This window comes from Euleptes europaea, chromosome 14 (assembly GCF_029931775.1).
Source record: "Euleptes europaea isolate rEulEur1 chromosome 14, rEulEur1.hap1, whole genome shotgun sequence".
NCBI classification, from domain to species: domain Eukaryota; kingdom Metazoa; phylum Chordata; class Lepidosauria; order Squamata; family Sphaerodactylidae; genus Euleptes; species Euleptes europaea.
In genome coordinates this window covers 28,752,307-28,780,270 of record NC_079325.1, presented here as the reverse complement: position 1 = coordinate 28,780,270, position 27,964 = coordinate 28,752,307, and the positions used below count along the sequence as shown (strand labels likewise).

At 44.8% G+C, this 27,964-nt stretch overlaps 1 protein-coding gene across 1 annotated transcript in view; it reads left to right on the top strand.

The window, feature by feature from the left end:
* Positions 1-13,637: 13,637 nt before the first annotated feature.
* The window catches only part of SFRP1 (secreted frizzled related protein 1), a 64,050-nt gene continuing 49,723 nt past the window's right edge, over positions 13,638-27,964 (top strand). The window contains exon 1 of the mRNA XM_056860361.1: positions 13,638-14,187. Within this exon, the coding sequence (XP_056716339.1) occupies positions 13,638-14,187 (550 nt within the window). The remainder of the gene's footprint in view (positions 14,188-27,964) is intronic.

Sequence of the window (27,964 nt, the reverse complement as noted above, 5' to 3'; positions counted from 1 at the left end):
GGGCCAAGCACTGTTAATGCCTGTGAAGAACTGTGAGCCATTTCAGCTTGGTTCTGCTAACAGACTCTTCACACTGAGGATAGCATTTCTTTTCAGTTAGGCACGTTGTGCCTTCTTCCAAGAGCAAGGAAGTATAATCTGGCCAAAGGACTTGAAGCGAGGCTGATTTTATCTCCCACTTGTTGAAACTGTGCACAGTGGTAACCGTGTGTGTATGTGTGTGTGGGAGGGAGTACATGGCGGTGTATAGCTGCTGTACAACTAAACAAAGCACAAACACAGCCAGATTTCCAGCCCTGGCAATGATGTCTTCAAATAGCTTCTCATTAACTTGGGTGCCAATGCTTTAAAAGTTTGGCTCTGAGTTTCCAGGGTGTGCTGGGATAGACTAAAACACCTCCAGGAACAGGAACGCGAGAATGAAGTGCGCTTGACTATGGAGGAAAAGAATGCATTTTATTTCCTCTTAATGCATGAAAAAACAAACGTGTGGCTGGGGGTGAGAATGATGGGGTGAGAGCAGAGAGAAACAGAGAGAGCCTGTTTTCTTGAATCATGACTGTATCCCTTTTTATCCATGAACAGGCATGACAGAACCCAGTGCAATATGGCACATCGCCGCAGCTTTTGGCAAGTAGGTGCAGTACTATGCAGCTTGGAAGGACAAGAAGTTCCTCACCAGTGGCAGATGGCGACACAGTATGGTGAGTGTTACCTGCTGCCACTGAGCAATGACTGTTGGAGGAGTTCCGCACGTGTACTGACTCCCTTACCGGTAGGGTTGCCAACCTCCAGGTACTGCAAAAAAGAACAGCACAACAGCCAAAAAACCAAGGACAATGCAACAATGTGCATCTATATATCAATGTGTATTGAGCAAATGCAATCCTTTGTTAACTATGCCAATGCGTAAATGCTAGGCTAAAAATAAAAGCCCACCAACAAGCATATCATAGGTCAATTAGTGGAGAGTAATATACATTCCTAAAGACAGTAATGAACATGCAAACTACGATAGTGGGAAGAACAAAAGAACAAGGTTCAAGGGAACAATTGCCCAAGGGCAAAAGCAACATCCATGAAAGGATACAATAGGAACCCTAATGTCCGCATGTTGGCACAATGACAGATGCAAGAGGGTAGGGCCGGCTTCTCAATCCCTTTCAAGCCACAAGCTTTTCTTCATCAGTTGCTTCTGAGGAGTGAAGTTGACACACATAGTATCTGGGAAATTACCCATCATCAGAACACGCAGATACTACGCGTGTCAACTTCATTGGTTTTTTGGCCATTCTTTTTTGCCATACCTACACTTTCAGCATGCACTCTCCTCTTTTTTGCAAACCTCCAGGTACTAGATGGAGATCTCCTGCTATTACAACTGATCTCCAGCTGACAGAGATCCGTTCCCCTGGAGAAAATGGCTGCTTTGGCAATTGGACTCTATGGCATTGAAGTCCCTCCCCTCCCCAAACCTCACCCTCCTCAAGCTCTGCCCCAAATACCTCCCGCTGGTGGCAAAGAGGGACCTGGAAACCCTACTTACCAGTGGCCATGCCAGTAGACAACACGATAGAGCAACGGCTTGACTCAGTATAAGGCAGCTTCATGTGTTCAGAGGCAGAGCTGGCTGGGTCTCCACCACGGGGACACACAGTTTCAGCCACCTGCCCAGCCTCATATGAAGTAAGGTCTTGGGGGGGGGGGCCTTTCCCACTTGGTTGCCCACAGCAGCCAACTACTTCGTGCAGCATCACCTCACCGGCTATCACTGCTCTTCTCCATCTGGAGATTATGAAGGTGTGGCAGGCTACTAGGGTTGTCAGGTTGCTTGGATTGGTGGGCAATTGGCGGAGGAGAGGGGGGACCTGGCAACCCTATAGGCTACCCAGAAACAAACTGCCTGTCAGGGCAGGCCCTTAGACCCAGCAGCAAGACTCACCTGGGTAGAGCAGACTGGGATCAAGGGCAGCCTTTGTAATCTAGTCTAGGGAAGCCAAAGGGTGTGGCAGCAGTAAGCGAGCCTAGGTGAAAGAATAATGGTTTTCTGGGCCCAGGTGTTTTGAGGTAGGGCAGGGAAGAAGAGGGCAGAGCTTAACTCAAGGTGTGAAGCTGGGGCTATAAAAAAGAAGTAAGGGCAAGTAGGAGGAGTGGTTAGCAGGAGAAGAAGTAAGAGGTAGGTCTGTAATGATAAATAAAGTAACTGGCTTAAAGAAACGGTGACTGGGCTCATGATTTCAAAACCCCATGGACTCCAGGTATGATGTATTGTACACAGGGACACTGAGAAGTGGGGCCTGGAGTTCTCCCAGAATTACAGTTTATCTCCAGATGACAGAGATTAGCTCCACTGGAGAAAATGCCAGCTTTAGAGTATGGGCTGGATGGCACCTAGGGTTGCCAGCTCTGGGATAGGAAATACCTGGAGACTTTGGAGGTTGAGCCTGGGATGGGTGAGGTTTGGGGAGGGGAGGTCCCTTAGCAGGGTATAATGCCATAAAGCCCACCCTCCAAAGCAGCCATTTTCTCCAAGGGAACTGATCTTGGTTGTGCGGAGATCAATTGTAATAGCCGGAGATCTCCGGGTGCCACCTGGAAGTTGGCAACTCTACTCCCCAACTCTGCCCTCCCCAGGTTCCACCCCCAAATCCCCAGGAATTCCTCAACATGGAATTGGCAATCCTGGGTGGCAGGGAGGGGAGGACCCCATTCTGAAACCAGCTTTTAGTTCCTGGCAAAGGGGGATATTGTCATTGTTACATGCCACAGCCTAGGGGTCCAATCTGGATTTAATCTGTCATCCACATTAATTTTGTAGGCATACAGAAAACATCCAGGAAATGAATTTTGTTATTTTCAATAATTTCCAAAGCAAATTCATGAAACCTGTCCCTTCCCAGCTGCAAGACTTCCATGGCAGGTTTTGGGAAACAACTGTTTTTGCTCAAGCTGAATATACAGGATAAAAACAATTGCTCAAATTAATAATCCAGCAATTTCTGAAAACCAAAACATGATATTTATTGTCTCAACGGATGAAGATGAAGCAGTGGCGGGAGGGGACCGTTCTTTACTCCGTGCAGATGCTAACTAGAAAGAGTTGAAAAGGGTATGAAGAACAGCATCTCCCTCCTCACAACGGACATTAAACTTTTCTGCAGCAGGCACTTAATAAATCTATCTAGTTGAACAGCAAAACCAGAAGGCACTAGTAAGGTTTTTTTTTGTCTCCTCTTGTTCCTCAGACATATCTGCCCAACACTGGCACATGCAGCTTTTTTGTTTTGTTCCAAATCTAATTCATTTTCTAGATTGACGGGGAAAATCCATAACAAATATTATTTATGGGCTTGCAATAAATAACCCGTTACAGAAGTTGCAATGTGCTCTGGTGGATTTCAAGGCAACTTTCAGCAAGTTCTAAAGGTCAGGTCATTCTGCAATACTGACTCCACAGTCTATGAGGCTTTGGCTCATCTGTTTCATATTAATGGTAATATTTGGTGTAACAGTTCTCTCAATGGTCTAGCTGTGCTGCGGATTTTATTTCCACGGTGGGAGAGGACCTCTGCTAATTCTGATTTGGACTTTGGGCTCCGTAAACAAATGCTGAATGCTGTTTGGGTTTGTAAATATTCATTTTCTCTCTCTATTCGCCTTCCCTTTTGGGGGTGGGATTCCCCTCCCCCCAAATTTGTATCAGTTCTGGTTGGATAGATTCAGGGACCTGGGAGGAAGAGGAGCTTCAGAGCCATTCTACTACACATTGCACAGAATGAGAAGAAGAGTTTGGTTTTTATACCCTAGTTTTCTCTACCATAAGGAGTCTCAAAGCGTCCTACAATTGCATTCCCCTCCCCCCCCCACAACAGATGGGGCTGAGAGAGCTCTGAGAGAACTGTGATCAGACCAAGCTAGGGTTGCCAGGTGCCTGGTGGTGGCGGGCAAACCCCCACCAATCCACCCCCCTGCCCGCCAACCAGTTGAGGGTTGGTGAGCACATGTGCGCGCATGCCTACACACTGTGGCACGGCACTTCTGGTTTACACCCGGAAGTGCCGCATCGCAAGGAGCCTTATGCCACTCAAACTTTTCCTCAGCTCTGCCCCAAAAGCCTCCCGCCGGAGGAGAGGGGGGGGGCATCATACCTAAAAGTCACCCAGAAGGCTTCATGTGGAGGAGTGGGGAATCAAACCTGGTTCTCCAGATTAGAATCCACCACTCTTAACAGCTACACCACCCTGGCTTTCTGGGGGATGGAGCCTGGGGATGGAGCTTGGGAAGGTGGGGCTTGGGGAGGGAGGAGACCTTAGTGGGGTATAATGTCATAGAGTCCACCTGCCGAAGCAGCCATTTTCTCCAGACAAAATTATCTCTGTAGCCTCAAGGTCAGTTGTAATTCTGGGAGATCTCCAGGTACCATCTGGAGGGATTACATTGTTTTAAATTCCTCTTCATGAATAATCCCCTTCTCCTGGAAAACCCAGCACAACATTCAAAGGGCTAAGCTAGTACTTTCTCCCTAATGTACAAACTTTGTAAGGAATATGTACATGGGGGAGCATTCAAAATGCGGTTCGACCTGAAGTCTTCCATTGGTACAAATTATTCAATCGCCCACTATTCCGTCACCTACTTCTGCTATATGTGTAGACCAGGTCTCAAACATGAGGAAAACAGCTGGATGGCCCTAAAAGTCACTGGAATCCCTTCACTGCTTTTAATATGGGTGGGTTGAGCTACTCATCTCTACATTTGATTAATTAATTAATTCATTCATTTACTGAATCATTTCTATATTGCCTTTCTCCCTAATGGGGACCCAAAGGGACTTACAATACAAAAAACAAATACAACAGTAACAAATTTTGGCGGGGAGGCTTTAGAGTGAAGAGCAGATCTTCCCACCCAGCTCTAGGCTATGACCCTCAGGCTAAGAGCCCTTTGGCTCAATCCTGTAGGCACAAGCAATCCTTAAGTACCTGTAAGCAGAGGGGAAACACAGGCAGCCAGTTCTTACTCAGCTGCATTTAAGCAAACTAGCAGGCTCTTCCCTGCTTTCTCCCCTGCCCTCCTCCCAGCATATTCTGCCGAATTAATCATGATTTTGTTTTGGTAGCCACAGTTAAATAACAAGCCTGCCTCGGTCACAAAGTGTTGAGAGGAAAGAGCTGCTAGCTACGACTGTGCAGATCTAGAACTGATGTCCTTGACAAAACTCACAGGCTATTTCAGGCCAAAACCAGCTGCATGGTTAGGTGCCTCTGTCATGGTGTCAGTAATTTCAGACCACCCGGACAACATATGTTCCAGCTGTCCCTGTTTTCCAGTCTTTTTTTCCAAAGCATGCACGCATGAAAAACAAGAAGGGAAGCATGATGCATCTCTCGACCAGTGGATCTGTGATCTTTCAAACTGAGCACATCATATGCTTGCAGCCATGGCTTTCCCCCAGTTTAAAAGAAGCTGTGCTTTGGATTATTTTGCTTCTACACAGTTGGTGGCCTTCAGCATGGCAGCTGATTGGATGGCCATTGTTGGTGTATGCTGGGGTAATTGGTGGGATGGCCGGCAGTCATCATAGACAGGTCTTATAACATTCAAGACCAGCTGTATTTTGAGTATATGTACTGCTTTTGCACATGCACAGTAAGTGGCATTAAACATGTTGACACATGCTCAGAAGTTATTTGATTGAACTGCAGTTCCTATGGAGAGGAAATGTGATTCAATTTAGGACACTCAATGAATACAAACTTTTTCAGTTTTGGAAGTCAGAAGGGAAAATGGGAAAGGTTGGAGTACTCAAAAGACAAGGCACTTAGTACGCTTCTGTCTAAGCAGGGCTGAGACAACAAAAAAACCTTTCTATATTTGTAGTGGTTAAGAGCGGTGGTTTGGAACGGTGGACTCTGATCTGGAGAACCGGGTTTGATTCTCCACTCCTCCACATGAGCAGCGGAGGCAAATCTGGTGAACTGGATTTGTTTCCCCACTCCTACACACAAAGCCAGCTGGGTGACCTTGAGCAAGTTACAGCTCTGTTAGAGCTCTCTCAGCCCCACCTACCTCACAGGGTGTCTGTTGTGGGGAGGGGAAGGGAAGGGGATTGTAAGCCGGTTTGAGTCTCCCTTAAGGGGTAGAGAAAGTCGGCATATAAAAAATAACTTCTCCTCTTTCTTCCTTCTTCTTCCTTGCATAAAGAACAACCACAGAAAATTCATGCGAGAATCCGCAGGCCCCAATTTAGAACATTTTGAGTGCTTAGTTAGAAAATTTAACCTTTTTTATTTTGAGAGAGTGTTGCTTGCAACCTGCAACTCAGTTGCAATTCAGAGGAGATATTGCACAATGAATTCTTACTAAAAGATTTTTTTAAAAAACCAAGCCATTAGAGTGCATTAAAGAATACAATGACAAATCTCTCCCATGTCAATTATACCCCAAATTAGTTGAGAATGCTGTTAATTTTACCATATTGAATAATCCCCATATATTTTCTAAACTAGTCAGTTTTCCCTCTGTTCTTATTTTCCCTTTCTGCACATTCTATGAAGTTTTGAATATCCGGAGATTAGAACTGCAGTACATTAGGAAGAAATTGAGAAATTCTAGCACAGATTGTAATGATTCGCAACGGATACACGACCACAATGTTTCAGTATATGTAACCTGATCTTAATATTGTGTATTTATGCATTAAATGAATCTTTTTTTAAAATGAAGAAACCTTTTCGTACACAACAGTACTCATGTAAAGAAAGCCAGTATTTTAAGGTCAAGCATGCCAATTCTTTCATCAAAATTCCCGTTTCTTGAGGGTGTTTTTAGCCTTAGTAGGGGGAAAAAAAGCCCTCACCTGGATGGCCCAGGCTAGCCTGATCTTATCAGATCGCAGAAGCTAAGCAGGATCAGCCCTGGTTAGTATTTGGATGGGAGACCACCAAGGAATACCAGGGTTGCTGTGCAGAGGAAGGCACTGGCAAACCACCTCTGTTAGTCTCTTGCCATGAAAACCCCCCTAAAAAGGGGTCGCCATAAGTCGGCTGTGACTTGACGGCACTTTACACACACACAGGGGGGGAAAAAGACTGGCAGATGTGGATACCTGTCTTTTTCCTTAAAGCAGCATTGGAGTCCTATTTCTGATTGAATAAAGAATAAATGGGGAAAGGTTAAATCACTCTTCCTCCACGCCACAGCTCAGGTCCATATTGCTCCCTCCTCACACTGCAGCTTTTAAGGTCCAAATTACACGTCTAGAGCTCCTCTCACAAAACGCCAATGTCATGTGTAGTTCGATGCTAAGGCAGTCCACACTCCCGGAGGACAATAACAACAATAGAAAAATAGAACACCAGCAATAATTCAAAATAAAGTAACTCAATATACACACACTAAAACATTTTTGTCAAAAAACTTTTTAATTGTTGCATACAACATTTCCTCTAAAATAAAAATGCACATTGGGCCTTCATATTTCTTGTTTTTGTCATTGCAGCATGCATGTTGTCACTATACTGATGCTGGGTCAGGAAGTCCTGCTGTCTTGAGCTGGGCAAAATCTGGCTGCTCCTACCTGTTTGTCACATCTTGAGAAAAGTCCTTTCCCCTTCTGTCTAATAAAATTCCCCTCAATGCACACAATGGACCAAAGCAGAGACAATGATGGACCTGAAAGGTTTTGTAAGTGCCAAGCTTCACCACAGGTTCAGCTCTGGGCTATTCTAGCTGTTCAAGAGGCTTCTTGGATGGCCGGGCTGCTCTTGGAGTAGTTCCCACCTTTGGCCAGAGCTTGATGATGGTGAGTGGGCTGAATCCCTTGCTTTACAACCCTTGTGCTCTGGTTTCAGGATCTGCTGTGTGTGCTGGCCAAAAACCTGTTGAAAGCGGAAAAGATGGGCTAAATAGACTCTGGCTTGGATGCAGACTAGCATTTCCGCCTGCGGAACATGATTTCCAGAGACCCCTTCTGCTGTCGACTCTCATGGGGATTCCACTTCTGTCCCCCGAGCAATAGATTTTCACACAAGTGCAACGGCCTGTGTGCTAGAGTCTAGCCAGTTCTCAGACTTTGAATGCACATCTGTAGAAGCCAAATTTCACAGCTGTGTTCTATATCAGTGAGCGCTCTGAGCGGGAGCAGGAGGAGACCAGAAATATTGGGTGGAGGAAAGTGTGTGAATGTGGGGGAAACCGACCTCCCGGTAGGCCTAGGCCCTATTCATAATGCTCCACAGCCTGGCTGAGTTTCAGGACCTCACAGAGGTTTTGAGGAAGGTGGTACAGATTGAATCTAAAGAGATCTTCCTATTTTCCAAAGTAAACAAACAGAAAGTACTTTCAAAAATCTATTTCCTATACCTGCTGAGACAAGGGAATCCATCTAAAACCAGTTGACTTGGTTACAGGTGGATTTTTGAGGAGCTTCCCTACAGTCTGAAATTTGAGGCACAAACTGAATTTCCTTGTAATTTCTGTGCAACTCTTCCCTGTGTCTATGGCATCCCAACAATAGCACCATCATCTGCTTTCTTTGCTTCTCATTGTGATTGCTCAGTGGAATGCTTGATTAAGGAAAACTGGTCACTCTGCTCCTTGGGAGTTAAGGGGCTTTGCTACAAAGCAAATTGAGGCAGGGCTGGAGATGAATCAAAAGCAGGTCCTTGCTGCCTGTGGGACCTGAGACCAGTATTTCTAATGCTGCACAGAAAGATGGGAACACCATTTAACATACACGTGGCTCTCTGAGAATCCAGTATCTTGTTTCTCTCTAGAGAAAACCAATGAAAGAGAATATTGGGATAAATGACCTAGGGACCTGATCCATGGTTCCAATGATCACTTGTCAATTTTGTATGCTAAGAAATATAAATACAAATATTAGTACTTAGAACTCATCACTTTAAAACAATGAAAGCTGCGATGCAGCACAGCCATTAGTGAAATATGGTGCACTAGTCTCCTTAAAATATTTTTATTTTGCTTTTCTCCACAAGCGTTGTCAAGGTAGCTTACAAAAGCAGTTAGAAACACTTCTAACACAGCTCCCATGGCTGTTGCCAGTCACTAGATATTAACATCACCTTTATATACAACTTAGCCCACAAATTCATCAATTTAAAAGCCCTCGTCCAAAATCACCCTCTGGCAATTTCTTTCAGGATAAATACAAATAGTGTCTACAACAGGAATTTTCTGGGCTCTGCTTAAAAATACAAACAAGAAAACCAAACTAGAACTGCCATGGTTAACCTACGTCTTTTACATTTCAGCCAAGATCAAAATTCATGCAGAAACCCATTTATGTTAAACAGTCTTGACCACATACTCTTGTTGAACATGAGAAGTGTAACTTAGACTATGCATGAATCTTTGCAACCAGTAGGCATTAAGAGGTCCACCAGAAATTGGACCACAATCAATCTTCTGCCCACCACTGCTGTAAGCAGACATACAAAGAAAAAACCAGTCAATAATGGGGAAAAGGATTTGTCCATGGTTGGCTCAGATCTAGAAGCGGTAAAGACTTTGGAGTTGCAAGGCCAATCAAATTACTCCTGCTTTGGAGACTAGGAAAGCTGGTAGCCATCCATAGGTGGTGGTTGCTTCACATCACACCAGTCCACAAGGCTGCCAGGGACCAGTTCAGACAGTTCGGTGTGCGCACTTGGTTTCTTAAACACATCCTGGGAACATCTAAGAGTAAAGTCTTATTGGTTTGGGACATCCAAAATAAGAAATTAAAATCTTGAACAATGAGTCTGCTACAACGTGGTCTGCAGACTTGACCTGCTGGCCTTGAAACCTACTCCCTAAGACACCCATTTTTTTCTTTAACAAAGGGATTTATACCTTTGTCATGCCATTTCATTGTTCAGAACAGTATTAACCCAAGCCCTCTGCAATGTTCTCATGAACTGTGACCATGCCGTCTCCACAATGCACCCCGTATATATGGCTGCTGTGTGAGTTCAGCAATGTGTAGATTTCCCATGCATATCCTGCCTCCCGACTTGCAAACCAGCACCCCCAAGGGTTTCCAGGAAATCACTTTTATTTTCAAGCAAACAGGGCTATGTGCATGGCAAGATGCTTAAAGGAGGAGTCGGAATAACTTAAGAAAGTTCTTATTTATTTAAAGATGTTTCTTGTCAGTAGGAAAAAGCTTCTGTACTCAAAGTGAGTGTACTAATTCCATGTTGCAAATTCTAACACTTTGTACACATTATAGTACAACATATATGAAAGACTGACTGGTCATTCTAGGGCATTTTTAGTGGTGGCCCCACTTTTGTGGAACAGATTGTCAGCTGAAGTGAGATCTGAATCTTCTTGGTACTCCTTAGAAGGGGCTTTCTGCTGATCATACAGTTGTGTCAAATGGCCCCAAAGTGCAAGACACAAAATATCTGTGACCCTTTTGGGTTCTAGAAGTTCTTGTTGTTTATGAAGAAAGGTTTTTCCCCATTCGTTTCTTTGAAGTTCCCCTCCCCATATCCAGAAATAAGGCAGTCCACAGACCTGGATTGGGCCATAATCAGCATGCAGACCTAAGTTTGCATAAGGGAATGCTACTAGAGACGGCACGTAGCTCTTTGCAACAGCTGGGGCACTTTCACAAATGCCAAATAATACACTTTTAGTGTATTAATGCACTTTAACGATTCAATGCACTTTAACGATTGTCTGCAAGTGGATTTTGCCATTTCACACAGCAAAATCCAGCTTCATAGTACATTGAAAGTGGACTGAAAGTGCATTATTCGGCATGTGTGAAAGCGCCCCTAGCTGGAACATCTCTTGGTTAGATGGACTGTGTGTGTGTGTGTGTGTGTGTGAAGTGCCCTCAAGTCACTTCTGACTCATGCCGACTCTATGAATCAATGTCCTCCAAAGTGTCCTATCCTTAACAGCCTTGCTCAGATCTTGCAAACTGAGGGCTGTGGCTTCCTTTATTGAGTCACCCCATCTCTTGTTGGGTCTTCCTCTTTTCCGTCTGCCTTCAACTTTTCCAAGCATGACTGTCTTTTCCAGTGACTCTTGTCTTCACAGAATGTGTCCAAAGTATGACAGCCTCAGTTTAGTCGTTTTAGCTTCTAGGGTCAGTTCAGGCTTGATTTGATCTATAAACCACTGATTTGTTTTTTTGGCGGTCCAGGGTAGATGGACTACCATCCAGTAAAAAAGCGACTTATTTGGGCAAACTGACGCCTGTAGAGATTTTCACGGGCGTCGGTGGTGGCTGCAATCCTGACTGTGTTCAACTTTACAACCAGGCTGAGACTCTCCAGCATCGATGAATGCGGCAACAGACACAGCACCAGAGTCTCCCACTTGTCCATCTCCCAGCAAAAAGCTAAGCACGTTATTTTTGGAGAGGGGACTGTGCCAAAGAATAATCGATGCTCGGGCTGTGACACCCCTTACTTCTCACATTAAACTCCGATAGACTTTCAAGTAAATATGCTGCGCTCCTGCACCCCAATCTCTGGCAGGCTTGCGAAACCAAGAAGGCTCAACCAAGAATGAGTCAAGCTGCTCATAGACCACGTCAAACCCATGCCCACTTTCTTAGGGCGAAAACGCATGGTCGCTTTAGCCTCCTTTATTCCCACGCGTTCGATCCTGGCTAAAACAGGGAATAAAGGAGGCTAAAGTGACCATGCATTTTCGCCCTTAGAATCATAGAATAGAATCATAGAGTTGGAAGGGACCATCAGGGTCATCTAGTCCAACCCCCTGCATTAGTAGAAAAGGGCAAGAGTCCAGTAGCACCTTAAAGACTAACAAAAATATTTTCTGGTAGGGTATGAGCTTTCGTGAGCCACAGCTCACTTCTTCAGATACAGCTAGAATGCAGCTAGAATACAGCTGTTGTCTGTTGCCGCATTCATCGATGCTGGAGACACCTGCATAATGCAGGAAATTCACAACGACCTCCCCCCACCAGTGACCCTTACTCCATGCCCTTTTCTTCCGAGAAAGCCCTGCCGAACTCAGCGGGGCGGACTTCTGCGGCGAAACACAACACCCAGGTGCAGAGAAACACTTTGCGAGCGAAGGGAACTTCCGAGCGAGCACGCCTGGGATCGGACTTGCAGCGCCGGCGACCGCCAGCATGCTTATCTGGGAAGCGAGCCATCCTGAAGGCGAGGGGGGGCTTACTTCCGAGTAAATATGCTTCGAGGCCGCCTGCGAAGCGGCCGCTCTCTCGCCTCCCCGTGGAGCAAACCGGACTTCGCTGCTCTTGGGGCGAAAACGCCTGGGGGGGGGGTTGCCTTGGATTTGCCAAATGCACATTTCCCCCATCCAAATTCTCAAAACCAAAAAATAACACACACACACACCCCACGCAGAGTTGTGAGAATTCAGATGGGGAAAATGTGCATCTAGTACAGAGCAGCAAATCCAAGGCGAAACCTCCCATGATAAGCATGCTGGCATTTACCGGCGCTGCAAGGCCGATCCCAGGCGTGCGCGCTCGGAAGTTCCCTTCGCTCGCAAAAAAGTGTTTCTCCGCACCTGGGTGTTGTGTTTCGCCGCAGAAGTCCGCCACACTTGCACATTTATTCATGGACGGCTTTGCATTGGATGTGCCGCTCTTTAGAGGCACTTTCCCCCCATCCATATTCTCAAAACTCAACAATAAGCCCCCCCATGCAGAGTTTTGAGAATTCGGATGGGGAAAAGGTGCATCTATAGAGTGGCGAATCCAAGGCAAAACCTCCCATGAATAAATACAGTTCAGCAGGGCTTTCTCGGAAGAAATTGGCATGGAGCAGGGGGGTCACTGGGGGTGTGGAGTAGGGGTCACTGGGGGTGTGCGGGGGGGAGGTAGTTGTGAATGTCCTGCATTGGGCAGGGGTTGGACTAGATGACCCTGGTGGTCCCTTCCAACGCTAGGATTTGTATCTGAAGAAGTGAGCTGTGGCTCACGAAAGCTCATACCCTACCAGAAAATATTTTTGTTAGTCTTTAAGGTGCTACTGGACTCTTGCCCTTTTCTACAACTCTAGGATTCCGTTCTAGGATTCTAAGAAAGCGGGCATGGGTTTGACGTGACCTCTTAGCCGCTTTAGTCGGAAGTCTTATTGGTTTCGCAAGCCTGCCAGAAATCGGGCGGCACCGGATCGCACCGTCCTCCTCGACGCCGCTTCGAAGGGGAGGGAGGGGACCACCCGCCCAGCCTAGAAACCAGCCCGCAGCGGGGACGCGATTGGCTCCCCGCCTCCCTGAGTGGCAGGTCGGCTCTGGAGGGGAGGGGGCCGCGAGAGGAGGGGAAGGGAGCAGCTCGGCGCTGATTGGCTGCCGGGGGGAAGGGCTCCGAAACTCTTAAAAGAAATTGCTCTTGGTGGCCGCACTCGGGTCTCGCTGCTTTGTGAGCGATTCGAGCAACGAGACGCTCTTTCCCCTTTTTCCTCGAGGCATCTTGGAGGAAAGCTGGGTAGGAGCCGCTGCAGCAACCGCAGCCGACTGGCCGGCCTGCCTCTGCTTGGGCTGGCTGGGGGAGTTTGCATTTTTTTAATATTTCCCTATTATTTTTTGCAAACCTCCAAAACCAGGAGCAGAAGAAAAGGGCAGGAAAGAGGAAAAAAATACAACACCTGGAAAGTTGCTGTGATTGCCCTTTGAGAATGGGCACTGCCGTGTGCCCAGGAGGCCCTGTTTGGGATGTGCCCGGGATGCTGCTGTTGGCCTTAGGTGTGCTTCTTGCCCCTGGCGCTGCCAGGGCCAGCGAGTACGATTACGTGAGCTTCCAGTCCGACATCAGCTCTTACCAAAGCGGGCGCTTCTACACCAAGCCCCCCCAGTGCGTAGCCATCCCCGCCGACCTGCGCCTGTGCCACAGCGTGGGCTACGACAAGATGGTCTTGCCCAACCTCCTGGACCACGAGACCATGGCCGAGGTGAAGCAGCAAGCCAGCAGCTGGGTGCCCTTGCTCAACAAGAACTGCCACAAAGGGACCCAGGTCTTCCTTTGCTCCCTCTTCGCCCCGGTCTGCCTGGAGCGGCCCATCTACCCTTGCCGCTGGCTCTGCGAGGCGGTGCGCGACTCCTGCGAGCCCGTCATGCAGTTCTTTGGCTTCTACTGGCCAGAGATGCTCAAGTGCGACCAGTTCCCTCAGGACGAAGTGTGCATTGCTATGACGGGCCCCAACGCCACAGAGGCCTCGAAGCCTCAAGGTAAGTCTTGCCAATTCCCTGTCATCCTGCCTGTCTGAGCTAAGACAGGTAAGGCATCTTGTGGGCCATCCCAAGATCGAGATGTTGGCAGGTGGCCGTTCCCTGGAGCAAGGGTGAGATGGATGCTTCAGGCAGGGCGCTTGGCTGCCATTGAGTGTGGAAGAGAGTGGCAGATGTGGTCTGTGGGGGATCATCCACTGGCATGTTATAGTGTCATTCGCACATACATAAGAACCCTGCAGGATCATGTCAGATCAAAGGTCCGTCTAGTCCAACATCTGTTTTTCACAATGAATTGTTAGACGGTTCCAGGAAATGCAGAAATAGCGCAAGAGGGTGACAGTTTGTCCTCTTGTAAATGGTTGTTCCATGTGGAGCCAGGTATTGGTTAGACTAGGATCTTGGCAACCTTGGTTCAAATCCCCCCTCTGCCATGAAGCTTACTGAGTGACCTTGGGTCAATCACTCTCTCAGCAAAATCTATTTTCCAGGGTTGGTATGAAGGTAAAACGAGGAATATAGAGCCACGTATGCCATCCTCAGCTCCTTCGATGAAGTGTGGGATAAAAAAGTAATGGTTAGATGTATCTGCAGTGTCTTGTAGCTTATGAGTAAACCTCTCTTCAACGGGTGTGCCAAATCCCGTTTTAAAGTGATTTAAGCCAATGGTAATCACCACCTCTTGCGTACTTGTTCAAATGAGAGCTAGGATGTGTGTAACGGCTAAGACACTTTGCTGCTGAGCTGATTCCTCCTGCAGATATCACTTTTGCCGTAAACTCACTACTGTGGCAATCGTGCATATGCCCGCTCTCAACGGAACTTTCTTCCAAGTAAACTATGCTTTGCATCTGCTTTGGATGAGACACACACTTTTTAACCCTCTCCTGTCTGCAATTTGGGGATAATACTTCCTTACAAGATTGTTGTCATGTGTGCAGTGTTTTGAATACGAGAACACTATATATGTAAATGCCAGATACAATTAAGTTCTCCCATGTAAACCCCATTGAAAAGGACGACATGCACTTATTTGCTTGTGCACAACTCCCTTTCTTTTCACTGAGGCCCAGCTGGGGAATACCCTCCTGGAATGTGCCCTGCATGCACCCAGGGCCATTCTTTTGGATTTTCCAACTCGAGAACCTCAAGCAGTCTGGAGCCAGTGTGATGTTCCATTTCGGGCTTGGGAAACCCAAGATAACCTCCACTCTGAACCTCAACTGGTGGTCTTAGGCAAGTCACTTTCTCTTTACCTGTCACACAGGGTTGTTGTGAAAACAAAAATGCTGCTCTGAGCTCCTTGCAGGACAGGTGAGACCCAAACATGGCACCAACAAGTTTTAGATGACTGCCTCTCAGCACAAGCTGTGCCTGGGTGTTCTTCTTTTCACAAGGAACAGGGCTTGGCTCGAGATGGTGCTCAGCCATGGACGATGAAAGTCATTGCACAAGAGGCAGTTGTTCTCCTAAGTGCAAGAAAAATGCTTTCCCCTGGCTCCTCAGTAACCTAAAACCTGTCCCCTAGATATATGGGGCTACCTGGTTGCCCCATATATAAATCACTGCCCAAAGGCCGCTAATAACAGCCAAACACAACTACATTTATATGGCACTTTGAAATGTTGAAACAGCTTTGTCTACAGTCTTTTGACAACAACCTTGAGAGGCGGGCCATTGTTACTGTGCTCCTATCACAGAAGATGAGAAGAGGGCTGAGAGAAGAGCACCAGCTTAAAGCCACTTAGTGAGATTGTGGTTGAACTGGAGCATGGCTATTTTGTTTATCTGCTTAGGAAGTTTTATTGATGGAGGGTAGGCTTGGCACCTGACAAGTTCAGTGCCTTAGGGCTTGTTTGCACACGCATCACTGGATTGCCATAGTAATGACCAGCAATAAGCCACTGCAGCTAAGTCTTTTAATTTCACGTTCTATCTGCCCGAGCGCCATGCTTTCCAACAGAGCCAGTTTCAGACGTTTGGTTGCCCTTCCTCAAGTGAGCTGTAATAAAGTGTAGGGAAAGCAGGCAATGAACACGCAGGGATTCCATGTGTGTGTGAATTAGCCTATATTAGCCTATATTAGTATGCACTTGGAAGAATACTGTACATATTCCCAGAAAGCAGGCATAGTGGGAAGAGGGGTGTATTTCCCTGGGGGGGCTTGTGCAGCCCTTGCCTGCTTTACATCTGCTGGCTTGTGGCTACTATGGATTAGCATAGCTAAAGGATGCCCCCAAGCACACTAAAAGCCCACTGCCAACATAGCTCGAGAATCACAGCACAGTGTTACTTGCTTCTTACACACTTTCACAGAAGTTTCCTGTGTTAACTAGTGGGAACTGGGGAGCCAGCTGCGTTTTCTGTCCCGAGCACCAAAATATCTCAGGCCAGCCCAGAAGACCATGTGGTATACTAGCTACAAGTTTGGCCTTGCCTGAGCAAATGCCGGGTTCGAATCCCTGCTAGGCTATGACCCTCGTTGAGTAGCTTTGGGCAAGCTAGAATTAATGCTACTTTTTGAAACCATGCCCCTTATGATCTGCAGTCGTTTTCAGATAGGGTTCAGCAACTTACAGCAACCTGGGCCGAATGTCACCTGTTGAGTGGTGCCACGCTGGCCCCCAAGTTGCCAGTCCTAGAGAGAAAGGAAAGGTGCAGGGGAGCACAGCTAGCAATGGGCCTTGGCATCAAGCCATTTTGGAACCGGGGCACTGGGCTTTGGCCCCCAAGCTCCTACTCTCTTGTAGACACGGCCAGCTGGCAAAACTGGTTGCTGACCAGAGTCTTAACAGCATCAGCAGATCTGCTGCAGGAAGGGTTCCACACACAGGTTTCTGTTAAACTCCAGGCCTGTCTTTTCTTGATGGTTTTTGTGCTTTTGGCAGAATGTACTTTTTGCTGTGATACAGAAGTGCAAGCCTGATCCTGTGGTTAAGCTGTCAGGGTCACCCTAAGATGTTCTGCAGGTAGAAGCATCCAAATGGAGCCAATTACTGCTAATGAACTCGTTCAGGGTCCGACACTTTGGGAAGTTCTTCTGTACAAGCACCAGTGAAATGAACAAGAGCAGCACAAAACACAGGGACAATTTTGTGTGATTCGCATTCATTTCAGTGAGGCTCACACAAGACAAGCTCCTGATGAATTGCATTCTATGGCTCAGATTTCTGTCTCTGGATGTTTTGCTTGGCTAGAGTCAGCCTGTGCCATTCAGTGCATTTTAAGACATAAATCCTGAGTATCTTTAAAAGGTAAGACACTTAACTTGTGTAGGATGCATTTTTCCCTGGATCTGATTTGTGTAGCTTGAAATGTCATTTCTGAAGTGGATGCCAGTCTTCAGATTCAGAAAATAATTCGATAGCACAGAGGTGGTCTCTCTCTCTCTCTCTAACTCTCTTTTAAAAAGGTCCGTTCACTCACATTCCTGAGCTTTTCTGAACCATCTAGCGTAATGCTTCAGGGTGGACTTCTTTTAAAAAAAATAAAGTAGGCTAATCTCTGGACAGGAAGAAGTTATTTTCATAACTGCTCCGAAGTTTAAAGCCGGAGGGATTTGTTTCTGGTCATTTCTGCATAGCTGTCTCAGCAGTGCAGGCTCCAAAACCTTTCTTTTAAAACAAGACCTATTTGTTTCAGTTATATACCAACGCTGAACAAGTCTAGTCCAGTTTTCTGATTAAGGGTTTTACAAAAAAAGACGACATTATAGACAACATTTTAAAAAGAGATGGAGGTACTATTATTAGACATATCTATGGCCTAATTTGTGCCCGGGCACAGGGCCAAACCAGATGTCAATGCGGTGGACACGTATTTCTTTTTTGTGTGTCCACCAGGTCACATATAAAGTGGATGTGGGTATATATGTATTGAACTGTTAAAAAGAGAGATGTGCTGAACTTTCCCTTGCCTTTTCTCTGTTCCTGGCTCATTTCTGGTCTTGCAGTCAGGACGGGAGAAAAGTACCCGGTGATGGTGGGGAGGTAAGGTGTGGTAGGGGGGAAAGTCCAGCACCCCTTTCTCATGTACTCCTTTTATTGTTAAATGAAGACCTCCCTGCTTTATTGTGAATGAATCCAACATGCAAATAATGGCCTCATCTTTATTGGTTTGGCCCTGAGCCTCCACATCTATTTTCACTGTCAGGGCTCGACTCTGAAACGTGAAGTATTGAGAATCCTTAAGGCGAAAGATTTATACGATCTGAAGAGAAACCAGAGTATAAGTATTGAGAATCAAAAGTGCCACTGAGCAAGTGCAGAGTTCATTTCCTTTATCATGAAATAATTACAGCGAATCCCCAGGCAAGGGAGATTCAAAAACCTGCCAAACCTGTTTTACTAGAGATTACAGCAGAACATAAAAATACTATTTTATATGCCCAAAGGAAATGGTGGTTCTATCTCATCACTTCAAAGACTGTAATTTTTCAGAGAGTTGAAGCTGGTATGATAGAGCCAGCACTGGTCATGATGAGTACAGCTTCCTTTGCTGTACCCATTGTTTTCTCTGTTCAACAGGTCCGGCAGGTTTCTGCAGTTCTCTGAATGACAGTGGAACAAAAGAAATGTGCGTCTACACGTGGCCAAAGCTGCCCCCCTCTCTGAAAAACTACTGTGTGTGTATATGTACCGTTCCGCTGTTCCAAAACACAATCTTTACATTGGTTTTACGGAAGTAGCGTCAAGGTGGGTTCAACAACAACAACACTTTATTTGAAGTCATAGACCATCAAATATCCCAAATCATTGTAATTAAATATATACATAAATAATTATGAACTGATAATGCAAAAAAATTAAGATGTAGAGGAGATTAAAAACTGGAATAAAGGGATAAAATCCTCCAAAGTATACATAACACCTGACCAGGATGGCCCAGGCTAGCCTGATCTTGTCAGATCTCAGAAGCTAAGCAGGGTCAGCCCTGGTTAGTATTTGGATGGGAGACCACCAAGGAATACCAGGGTTGCTGTGCAGAGGAAGGCACTGGCAAATCACCTCTGATAGTCTCTTGCCATGAAAACCCCAAAAGGGGTTGCTGCGACCTGAAGGCACTTTACACACATACATAACACAGTAGAGATTCTAATCATAGATTCATTATTCTAGAGCCTTCAGTGCCTTTTGTCTTATTTTAGTTGCCAGCCAGGCAAATCTAGCCATACTAACAGATAAATTTGGTATTGTGTCTGACAAAAGGAGCTCTAGACGATGTTTTCTGAGAGGTCTGGGGCAATCCACTAACAAGGGAATCAGAGGGCCTGATCGTATATGATCATATAACGTGCACTCAGATAGGACGTGTTCAGTGGATTCTAATGTGTCCTTCAAGGTGGGTTAAACAATGTTTAATTGGTTCTTATAAAACTTTTTTTTAAAAAACCTGATCCTCAATATTATATTAAGTTACATTGTTTTTCAGTCCTAAACTGTGAAGTAGTAGAAAAATGCACGTGACACAATTCACACATTTTGTGATTTTCAGATGTGCACACTGAATCATTAAATACAAGTACTTGCGTTAGAGAGCTGGGGTTGGCTGCGCTGGGGTGGGGGGAATAAATCTGGCTGTCTCTCAATTCGATATGTGAAATGGACAGAAGACGAGAAGTTATTCCTGATCTTGCACAGACTGCAAATATCTGAGCTTCGACTAGCAATGCAAAGTACGCATTTGTACACATTCGTCTCTGCCTGTTTTGCTCTGAAGAGCTGAAAACGTGGAGGAAGAAAGCTGTCATACCCAAAGCTTGCTTCCAAAATTTTAAGGGACTATCTCACCTAGTAAAAGCATCATTGCACTTGCTGTATGTTGTTGTATGATCTTTCTCGTGTCTAAAATCCCCCATCTCTTTTGTTTGGACAAAAGGACTGATAAAATGAAGTATTTCTTCACGCAACGCATAGTTAAATTGTGGAACTCCCTGCCCCAGGATGTGGTGATGGCTACCAACTTGGAAGGCTTTAAGAGGGGAGTGGACATGTTCATGGAGGAGAGGGCTATTCATGGCTACTAGTCATGATGCATACCTATTCTCTCCAGGATCAGAGGAGCATGCCGAATATATTAGGTGCTGTGGACACAGGCAGGATGGTGCTGCTGCAGTTGTCTTGTTTGGGGGCTTCCTAGAGGCACCTGGTTGGCCACTGTGTGAACAGACAGCTGGACTTGATGGGCCTTGGTCTGATCCAGCAGGGCCTTTCTTATGTTCTTATGTGATTTACAAGCAACGTTTTCAGGATCTCTGTGAACAGGGAAGTATGCTATTCTCTGCATAGGTTCCTGAAGCACAATAACCTTTTAAACAAACAAATATCTCTTTTATGTGCTTGCTGTATGTGTGTTGTGTGTATGTGATTCCTCAGTCCTGACCCACAAGGGCCATGGTGCTCTCTGCAAGTGAAACTTTGAGACAGAGCATACTGTCCTGAGGGGCCTGCGCCCTTCATGGTTTTGGCATTCATGTCTGCCTTGAATGATTCTGTCCTGTGCAGATGGGGGAATATCTAACTCCAAGCTTATGGGCATAGTTCAAGAAGCATCCCAGCAACTTCCAGCTGTGAATTGGCTGAGTGACGGACTTTGTTTTGAACTTTATTTCTGATAGAACGTCATAAGAATTCCATCTGATAAATGATATAGAAGAAGAACAGTCATTTTTTATACTCCACTTTTTCTCTTTAAGGAGTCTCAAAGCGACTTACAATTGCCTCCTCACCCCCAAAAAAGGCACCTTGTGAGGTAGGTAGGGCTGAGATTTCATAGAACTGTGACTAGCCCAAGGTGACCTAGCAGTCTTCATGTGCAGGAGTGGGGAATCAAACCCAGTTCTCCATATTAGAGTCCGCCGCTCTTAACCACTACACCATGCTGGCTCTCTCTATAATTTCTCCTTCAATACAGACCTTTGCTTTTGCACCTTGTTACAACTTGCAGCTGTTTCTATGCTCTGGAATTTTCTTCTGGGAGAAATGCAGTTCTAGAACGCTTTCCATCCTGTCCCACAGCAAGATTTCTTGCAGGGGGGTGGGGTGGCGGCTTGATGGTACATCACAGTAGAGAGGTGGTGGGGTAAGAATAAGAGCAGAACAGCCAGAATCTAAAAACTGGTATTTTTTTAGATTGTTGTTTAGGATTTGATTAACATTAATAACATAAAATTGAAATTTATGCAATTAAAATAAGAATAAGGGAACGAGTGTTCTTTGACTATTCCTTGGGGGTCATACTGAATTTTGCAAACTTGCTGGTTCTGTTTGAATACTTTACTTAATTTCATTATGATCCTACATCAGCCAGCAATAAAGTAGTCAACAAAGTCAATGACAGATAAAGAAAATATATGCATACAATAAAAAATCATGGCTTGGTTAATCTAATTTCCATGATATGTACATAACTAATAAATAAATTTAGAAGATCTCCATTTTGATTTCACTTCTCCCTTGTGAGAATTGTATCCACCAGGCTTTATTTTCAAACCAGTGTCTGTTTCCTTGTGCTGAATTTTCCCCAATAAAAGTGTGCATCGAATGTGTGCAAGTGTTGTGAAATGGCATAAAAGCGTAGGTGTATTATTTAATTGCCTCCGTTGTATATACATGACATTTAAATGGTATAAAAGAAACAGAAGAATCTTCAAGGGTGATGGTAAAGATGAGGTATATCAGGAGTGGGGAATGTCAGGCCTGGGGGCCGGTCTAAGACCGGAGATCCGCCCCCTCCCGCGGACAGGAATAGCCTCTATTCAAGGCAGATATGAGTTTGTTTTACCGAGAAAAGGAACCCTTTTCCCCCCTTGTAGAAGAGTCGTTAGCTATGGAGCTGCTGGGACCGCCCAAGAAACTGTATTAACCCTTTCCCACCTGGGCCATGGAGAAACGTATTCCCTCTGTACTACAAGAGGGCTAGGGGCAGAAGTGGCGACAATGGAGAGGTTAAAGGGGGCAGGGCCAGAATACACGTGGGGGGGTGAGTTCTTAGCCAGTGTGTCCTCATTTCATCCCTGCAGGCGGAGGTAGCAGGAGCTGGCTGTAGAATCCGGCCCCGACCATGCAGAGCAGGGGCAACTCCGGCTGGCTGGACTGCTATGCCTGGCCGGTGCAACAGACCATCCTGTGCCACCAGGTGGGCGAGTGTACCTCAGGTTGGATGCCTGCCTGCTTGTCTGCGCCAGGGGGGTCATCTGGGGCAGCTGCCTGCTTGGGGCTTGGTCGGCTAATTTTTAAGTTGATAATTTTGTATGGCCCGCAAATGATGTTATAAATATCCAAATGGCCCTTGGCGGAAAAAAAGGTTCCCTACCCTGGAGGTAGATCAAAGCATTTGGCAACAATAATTGTACACAATAAAAAGAAATGAAAATAGCCGCTTTGACTTATCCTTAGTTGGCTGGAACACTGGGAGGCTCAAGAAGTTTACTTCTAAGCAAACAGACTTTGCTTTGAATGGAGTATACTGACGAAGCAATAATAATTTTGATAAATAGGGATCCTACCTTCATGCTTTTCCTTATAACGTCAAAGCAACAGTGCTAAAAACTTTTGGGGTTGGGAAATGAAAGCAGAAAATGCAGAGACTAGTCTGGAAACATTACTGAAAGAGGCTGCCCTCCTTCTGTGATTATCCGCTTCCATTCTCAGTTCAACACTGTACTTTATATTGCGGATTTTGGATAACTTCCTGTGTCTTGCTGGTTTTAGTCCTTTAGGTTTCTATATATTATATAATTGAAATAATGTTTAAAATTGAGTTTCCAAAGGGGCGCACCAAACACCAGAGAAGAAGCCAAGGCAAAATGTGCTGCGGACAATTTTATGTAAAATTCATTTTTATAGTTAGCAGTATAATGTATAAATCTTCTTAAAAGTGTGTCACCTATTCGCATACGGTAACACTTTAACATATGTGATTAGCATTTTTAATGTCCCTTATTTATATGCGATTGTAGAATTTGTAGATTTTTCCTGAGGAAGAGTCTTGAAACACACTGGGAATTTTACATTATGTTTTTAACTTCTCATGAGGCAAGGTGAGGTGGACTGCCACGGGAAGCAGCAGATTCGAGTTTATCATGAAGAGACGGCAAATGGTTAAATTGCAAAGCAAGTGTTTGGGATGTTATGAGACAGAAGCAAAATAAAGATGATGTTGGTACTTGAGGCAGGAAATCCAAGTGGCATCCCCTCCCCACTATGGAGTTAAAATGTAATAACGTTTGTATTTATTTAGTCTACTTCTAGGCCACACTCTCAACTTGAAGGTCCTTGCACTGGTGCTCAAAAAATAATTACACCACGTCAAAACAAACAAGACTTTAGGGAAATAAGCAGCATTAAAAGCACATTATAAAACAATAACAACAACAAAAAACAATTTGGCATCCTTCAAAAGAACCGCAACAGCAGATTAAATGTGATCTAAAAGAGAAACCAGCCACTTCCCTGAAATTCTGGTAAGAACCTGGGTAGATTGTTAAAAGGTATTAAACCGGTTCTGAACACTTAGCAGGCTAGGTGCCAGCTGAATAGTGGTGAAGGTGTGCTGGTCTTTGACGGTAATTAATTGTTCATTCAGTCACATAACCAAGTTGCCACTGCAGAAAAGGCCCTGTCTTTTGTCAGCACCAGCCTTTTATCGTACCGTGGTCCCAATAATTGAGAAGGTTCATATGGAAACTAAGCATGTGACAACTGGCTGCCGTCTTAACCTGCCTAATGATAGGGCTGGCCCTGACATCATTGGGTGGGGTGGCCAATTTCTGCATTCACGGTGGCCGTTCCATTATGTAAATAGTTTTGCGGGGACCAGAAGCTGACTCAAGTCATAGGTTAGGTGTGCCTTCTTAAAATGATTAACGTTGATTGCTAAGAGTTGTCGTTCTTTAGGGTTAGGGCCTCCACCAGGAACTTCAAAATATAAATCTCAGAGCAGACAGCTCATGAATTCCATCTCTAGTGCACATGCATGTTTATAGGGTTGCCACCCTCCAGATGGTGGCTGGAGAGCTCCTGGAATTACAACTCATTTCCAGGCTACAGGGATCAGTAGCCTGGAGAAAATGGCTCCCTTGGAGGGTGGGCTTTATGGCATTATACCCTGCTGAGGTCCCTCCCCTCTCCAAACCCTACCCTTTTCAGGCTCCACCCCCAAAATCTCCAGGAATTTCCCAGCCTAGAGTTGGCAACCCTATTATTGCATATTTACCGGTGTACACTTAGGATTGGTTCACACGTTCAGAGTAATTTCACACATGATACAAAAGCAAATCCAGGTTGGATGCCAAAGGTATGCTTAACAAGGAGTTTTAATCAACTGCAGGTTCTCAATAAGCATGCCTGTACAATTTTGCAACATGAATGTGTTGTGTTCACCCTTCCTGTTAGTAGGGCTGTCACTTGACTTAATAGATTTATAGTGCAATATTAAACAGAATTAATTTTAATGAATTAGAATGGAATAATTCTGCATAGGATGGCACTGTCAGTCATAATGAGTTTTACTCCATCAAACTATTCTGCATATATTTTCATGTTAATAAAACAATAGATCTGAAGGAAAAAAACCCTTTCTTAAATAATCAATTTTTCAAAGTTGCTTAAAACAGAGTTATAATATAAAATAAAACAATGTACTGTAAAATACAACTAAATGTATTATGTAGCAGATAAACTAAATGAACCACCTCAGGCTTTAAACTCAGCAGATGAAAGCATAAGCCAAAATACTACAGCAGGATGATACCAGTCAGGAATAATTTTGAATGTTCTTGTAGGTTATCCGGGCTGTGTGACCGTGGTCTTGGTATTTGCACCACGGACACACAGCCCGAATAACCTACAAGAACATTCAAAATTATTCCTGACTAGTATCATCCTGCTGTACTATTTTGGCTTATGATTTCATCTGCTGAGTTTAAAGCCTGAGGTGGTTCATTTAGTTTATCTGCTACATAATACATTTAGTTGTATTTTACTGTACATTGTTTTATTTTATATTATAACTCTGTTTTAAGCAACTTTGAAAAATTTATTGTTTAAGAAAGGGTTTTTCTTCAGTGTTACTCCTCTGAAGATGTCTGCCACAGCTGCTGGTGAAACGTCAGGAAAGAGAATACCAAGACCACGGTCACGCAGCCTGGATAACCTACAAAAACTGATGAACTCTGACCGTGAAAGCCTTCGACAAAATTTTGAATGTGTCTTCTCTGCTGTTTTACCTTTAAAACCCCCATTTTAATTTCACTTCTTTCTTCTACAAATTAAACCATATTATTTTCACAACTTCCTGTTTCTCATATTGAATTTGTCCTTTAAAATGTACACATTTTCAGTGCTACGTATGTCAATAAATCATATGCTCTGTAAATTCTGTGTACAAATGATGTATATTGGGCATGTAACTTCCATACGAATTGTGTATAAAAACGCTACAACATGAGCAAACAGTATGAAAAAAACCCCAACTGCAAAAAATCAGAGGACTGAAATTGTTGTTGACAACAATATAAACAAGCATGAAAACGAAATGGAATAGCAACCATTTGCTCATCCCTAATGCCAGCAAGTGGATAATGGCTGCCACCATTCAAAATCAAAACCAGAACTTCATTGAAAGCCAGATGGAACAGAAAGATCTTTGCTTGGCTCTTAAATGCTGACACTGAATGTGCCAAGCAGACCTCATGAGGAAGGATGTTCCACAGGTTTTGAAATGATGCATAGCAGGCATGACCTCAGGAGAAGCATCCCCTCCAAAGAGAGGAAGGAATGCGGCTTATCCGGTGGCACCTACCTACCCTGGAAAAATCTGCTCAAAGGCACCTTTTAAATTGATGAAATATCTCTCATTTATTAATTGGCAAACTGTTACAGTCTTGATTTTTTTTGGTGTTCAATTAAAGAATCTTACATATTCATCTGGAAATTTTTCATTTACTTTATTTATACTCTGCCTTTCTCACTAAGACCCAAAAGACTCTCGTAGTAAAATATATTAACCATTAAGGAGTTGAGTGACGAGAGAGGTCACAAAAGATCTTTTGGTGGTGTTTGATTAATGACGGGTGCATCACACCATTTGATGCTGCAGTCATCAAGGGCTAGACATACATGTGTGAATGGCCCTTACTGGTTTTGTTAATTAATGGGGCAAGTACAGATTACGCCACTGATAGGTTTTTTTTTTTTTAAAGCATATGCACTTTCCTAGGACTAAGTCCTAATAAGTCCTATTTACTCTCTAGGGTGTTACACAACCCTTTCTCGGCTGTGTTGCGCAGTCTTTCTGGTAGTACAGGAGTAAAGCATATGAATTGGGTGTGCTAATAAGGGGGGTTTGTGTGGGAGTTTAGTGGGGAAGTTTGAGCAGGACAAGAGAGGACCCTAGAAATGAAGCTTCTTGAAAAAGGACATGAGTTAAGCTCCTGCTGAAGGTCATCATCAGGGCAAGGAAATCAAGAGTGCTATGTAGTATCCTTTTCCGCAGAGGAACCAAGTTCTATCACCTGGGAGAAAGCCACACCCCCTCTCATGGATTAAAAATTGGTTAAATGGCAGGAAGCAGAGAGAAATAAATGGACAGGTTGTCCAATCTAGGAAATTAAACAGGATTTAGGATTGCCAGGAAATTATTCAAATGCCGTCCTAAATAAAACCATCTTCAACTGCCTCCTAAAAATGGAAAGTAAGGGGGCCAGGTGGAGTGGATTGGTAACTGGTATAATTGATGTAGTATCAAGGTTATATACTCTCACTAGCTGGCCCCGACCATCAGGCTAGCCACAGCATTCTGCATTAGCTGCAGCTTCCAAACACTCTTCAAGGGCAGCCCCAAGTAGAGGGCATTGCAATAGTCCAGTCTAGATGTAACTAAGGCATGAATCACTGTGGTTATATCTGATTGAATCAGGAACAGTTTACCCATCAGCCAAAGCTGAGCAAAAGCAGTCTGAACCACTGCAGTCACGTGGTTCTCTAAGGTCACTGCTGTGTTGAGTAGCACTCCCAAGCTACAAATCTGGCTTTTCAAGGGAAGTGCAACCCCATCCAAGACAGGAGAGATCTGAAGTCCCTGGTCTGCCTTTCTGCTAACTCACAGAATGTCTGTCTTGTCAGGATTAAATTTCAGCTTGTTCACCCTCATCCATCTGATTACTGACTCCAACCACTGGTTCACAGAACATCAACGGCATCCTTGGAATTAGATAGAGCTGGCTATCATCCGTATATTGATGACACTGCAGCCTAAACCTGATGACCTCTCCCAGCAGCTTCACAAATATATTAAATGGCATGGGGGTAAGATCAAACCTTGCAGAACCTCACAGGCCAATGACCATGGGGCAGAGCAGGAATCCCCCAGCTCCACCTTCTGGCACTGACCCCCAGATAAGACTCAAACCACCATAACATCTTGCCCCTCCATCCCAGTGCTGAGATGCGGCTCAATAGGATACTGTGGTCAATAGTATCAAAGTGAAATCACTCCTTCCAACACATTAATTATCCCCCAAGACCACGAAAATAGATGTATATGATTACTGTGTAGCAAAAGAAAAGCAGTCTCAGCATTCAAAGAAGTGATTATTCTTGGTTCATTTATTTAGATCTTCCCAAAGACCTTGCTTTTCTCTAGTGAGCGATGGTGCCCCTTATGTCTGTCTGGATATTATCCCTTCTGCAGTGAAGAATTTCTGTTGAGAGAGGTTCTGGAGTTTAAACCTGCCTGAGCATTATGCCTCTTCAGTCTTTTATCCCTGATCCCAAAT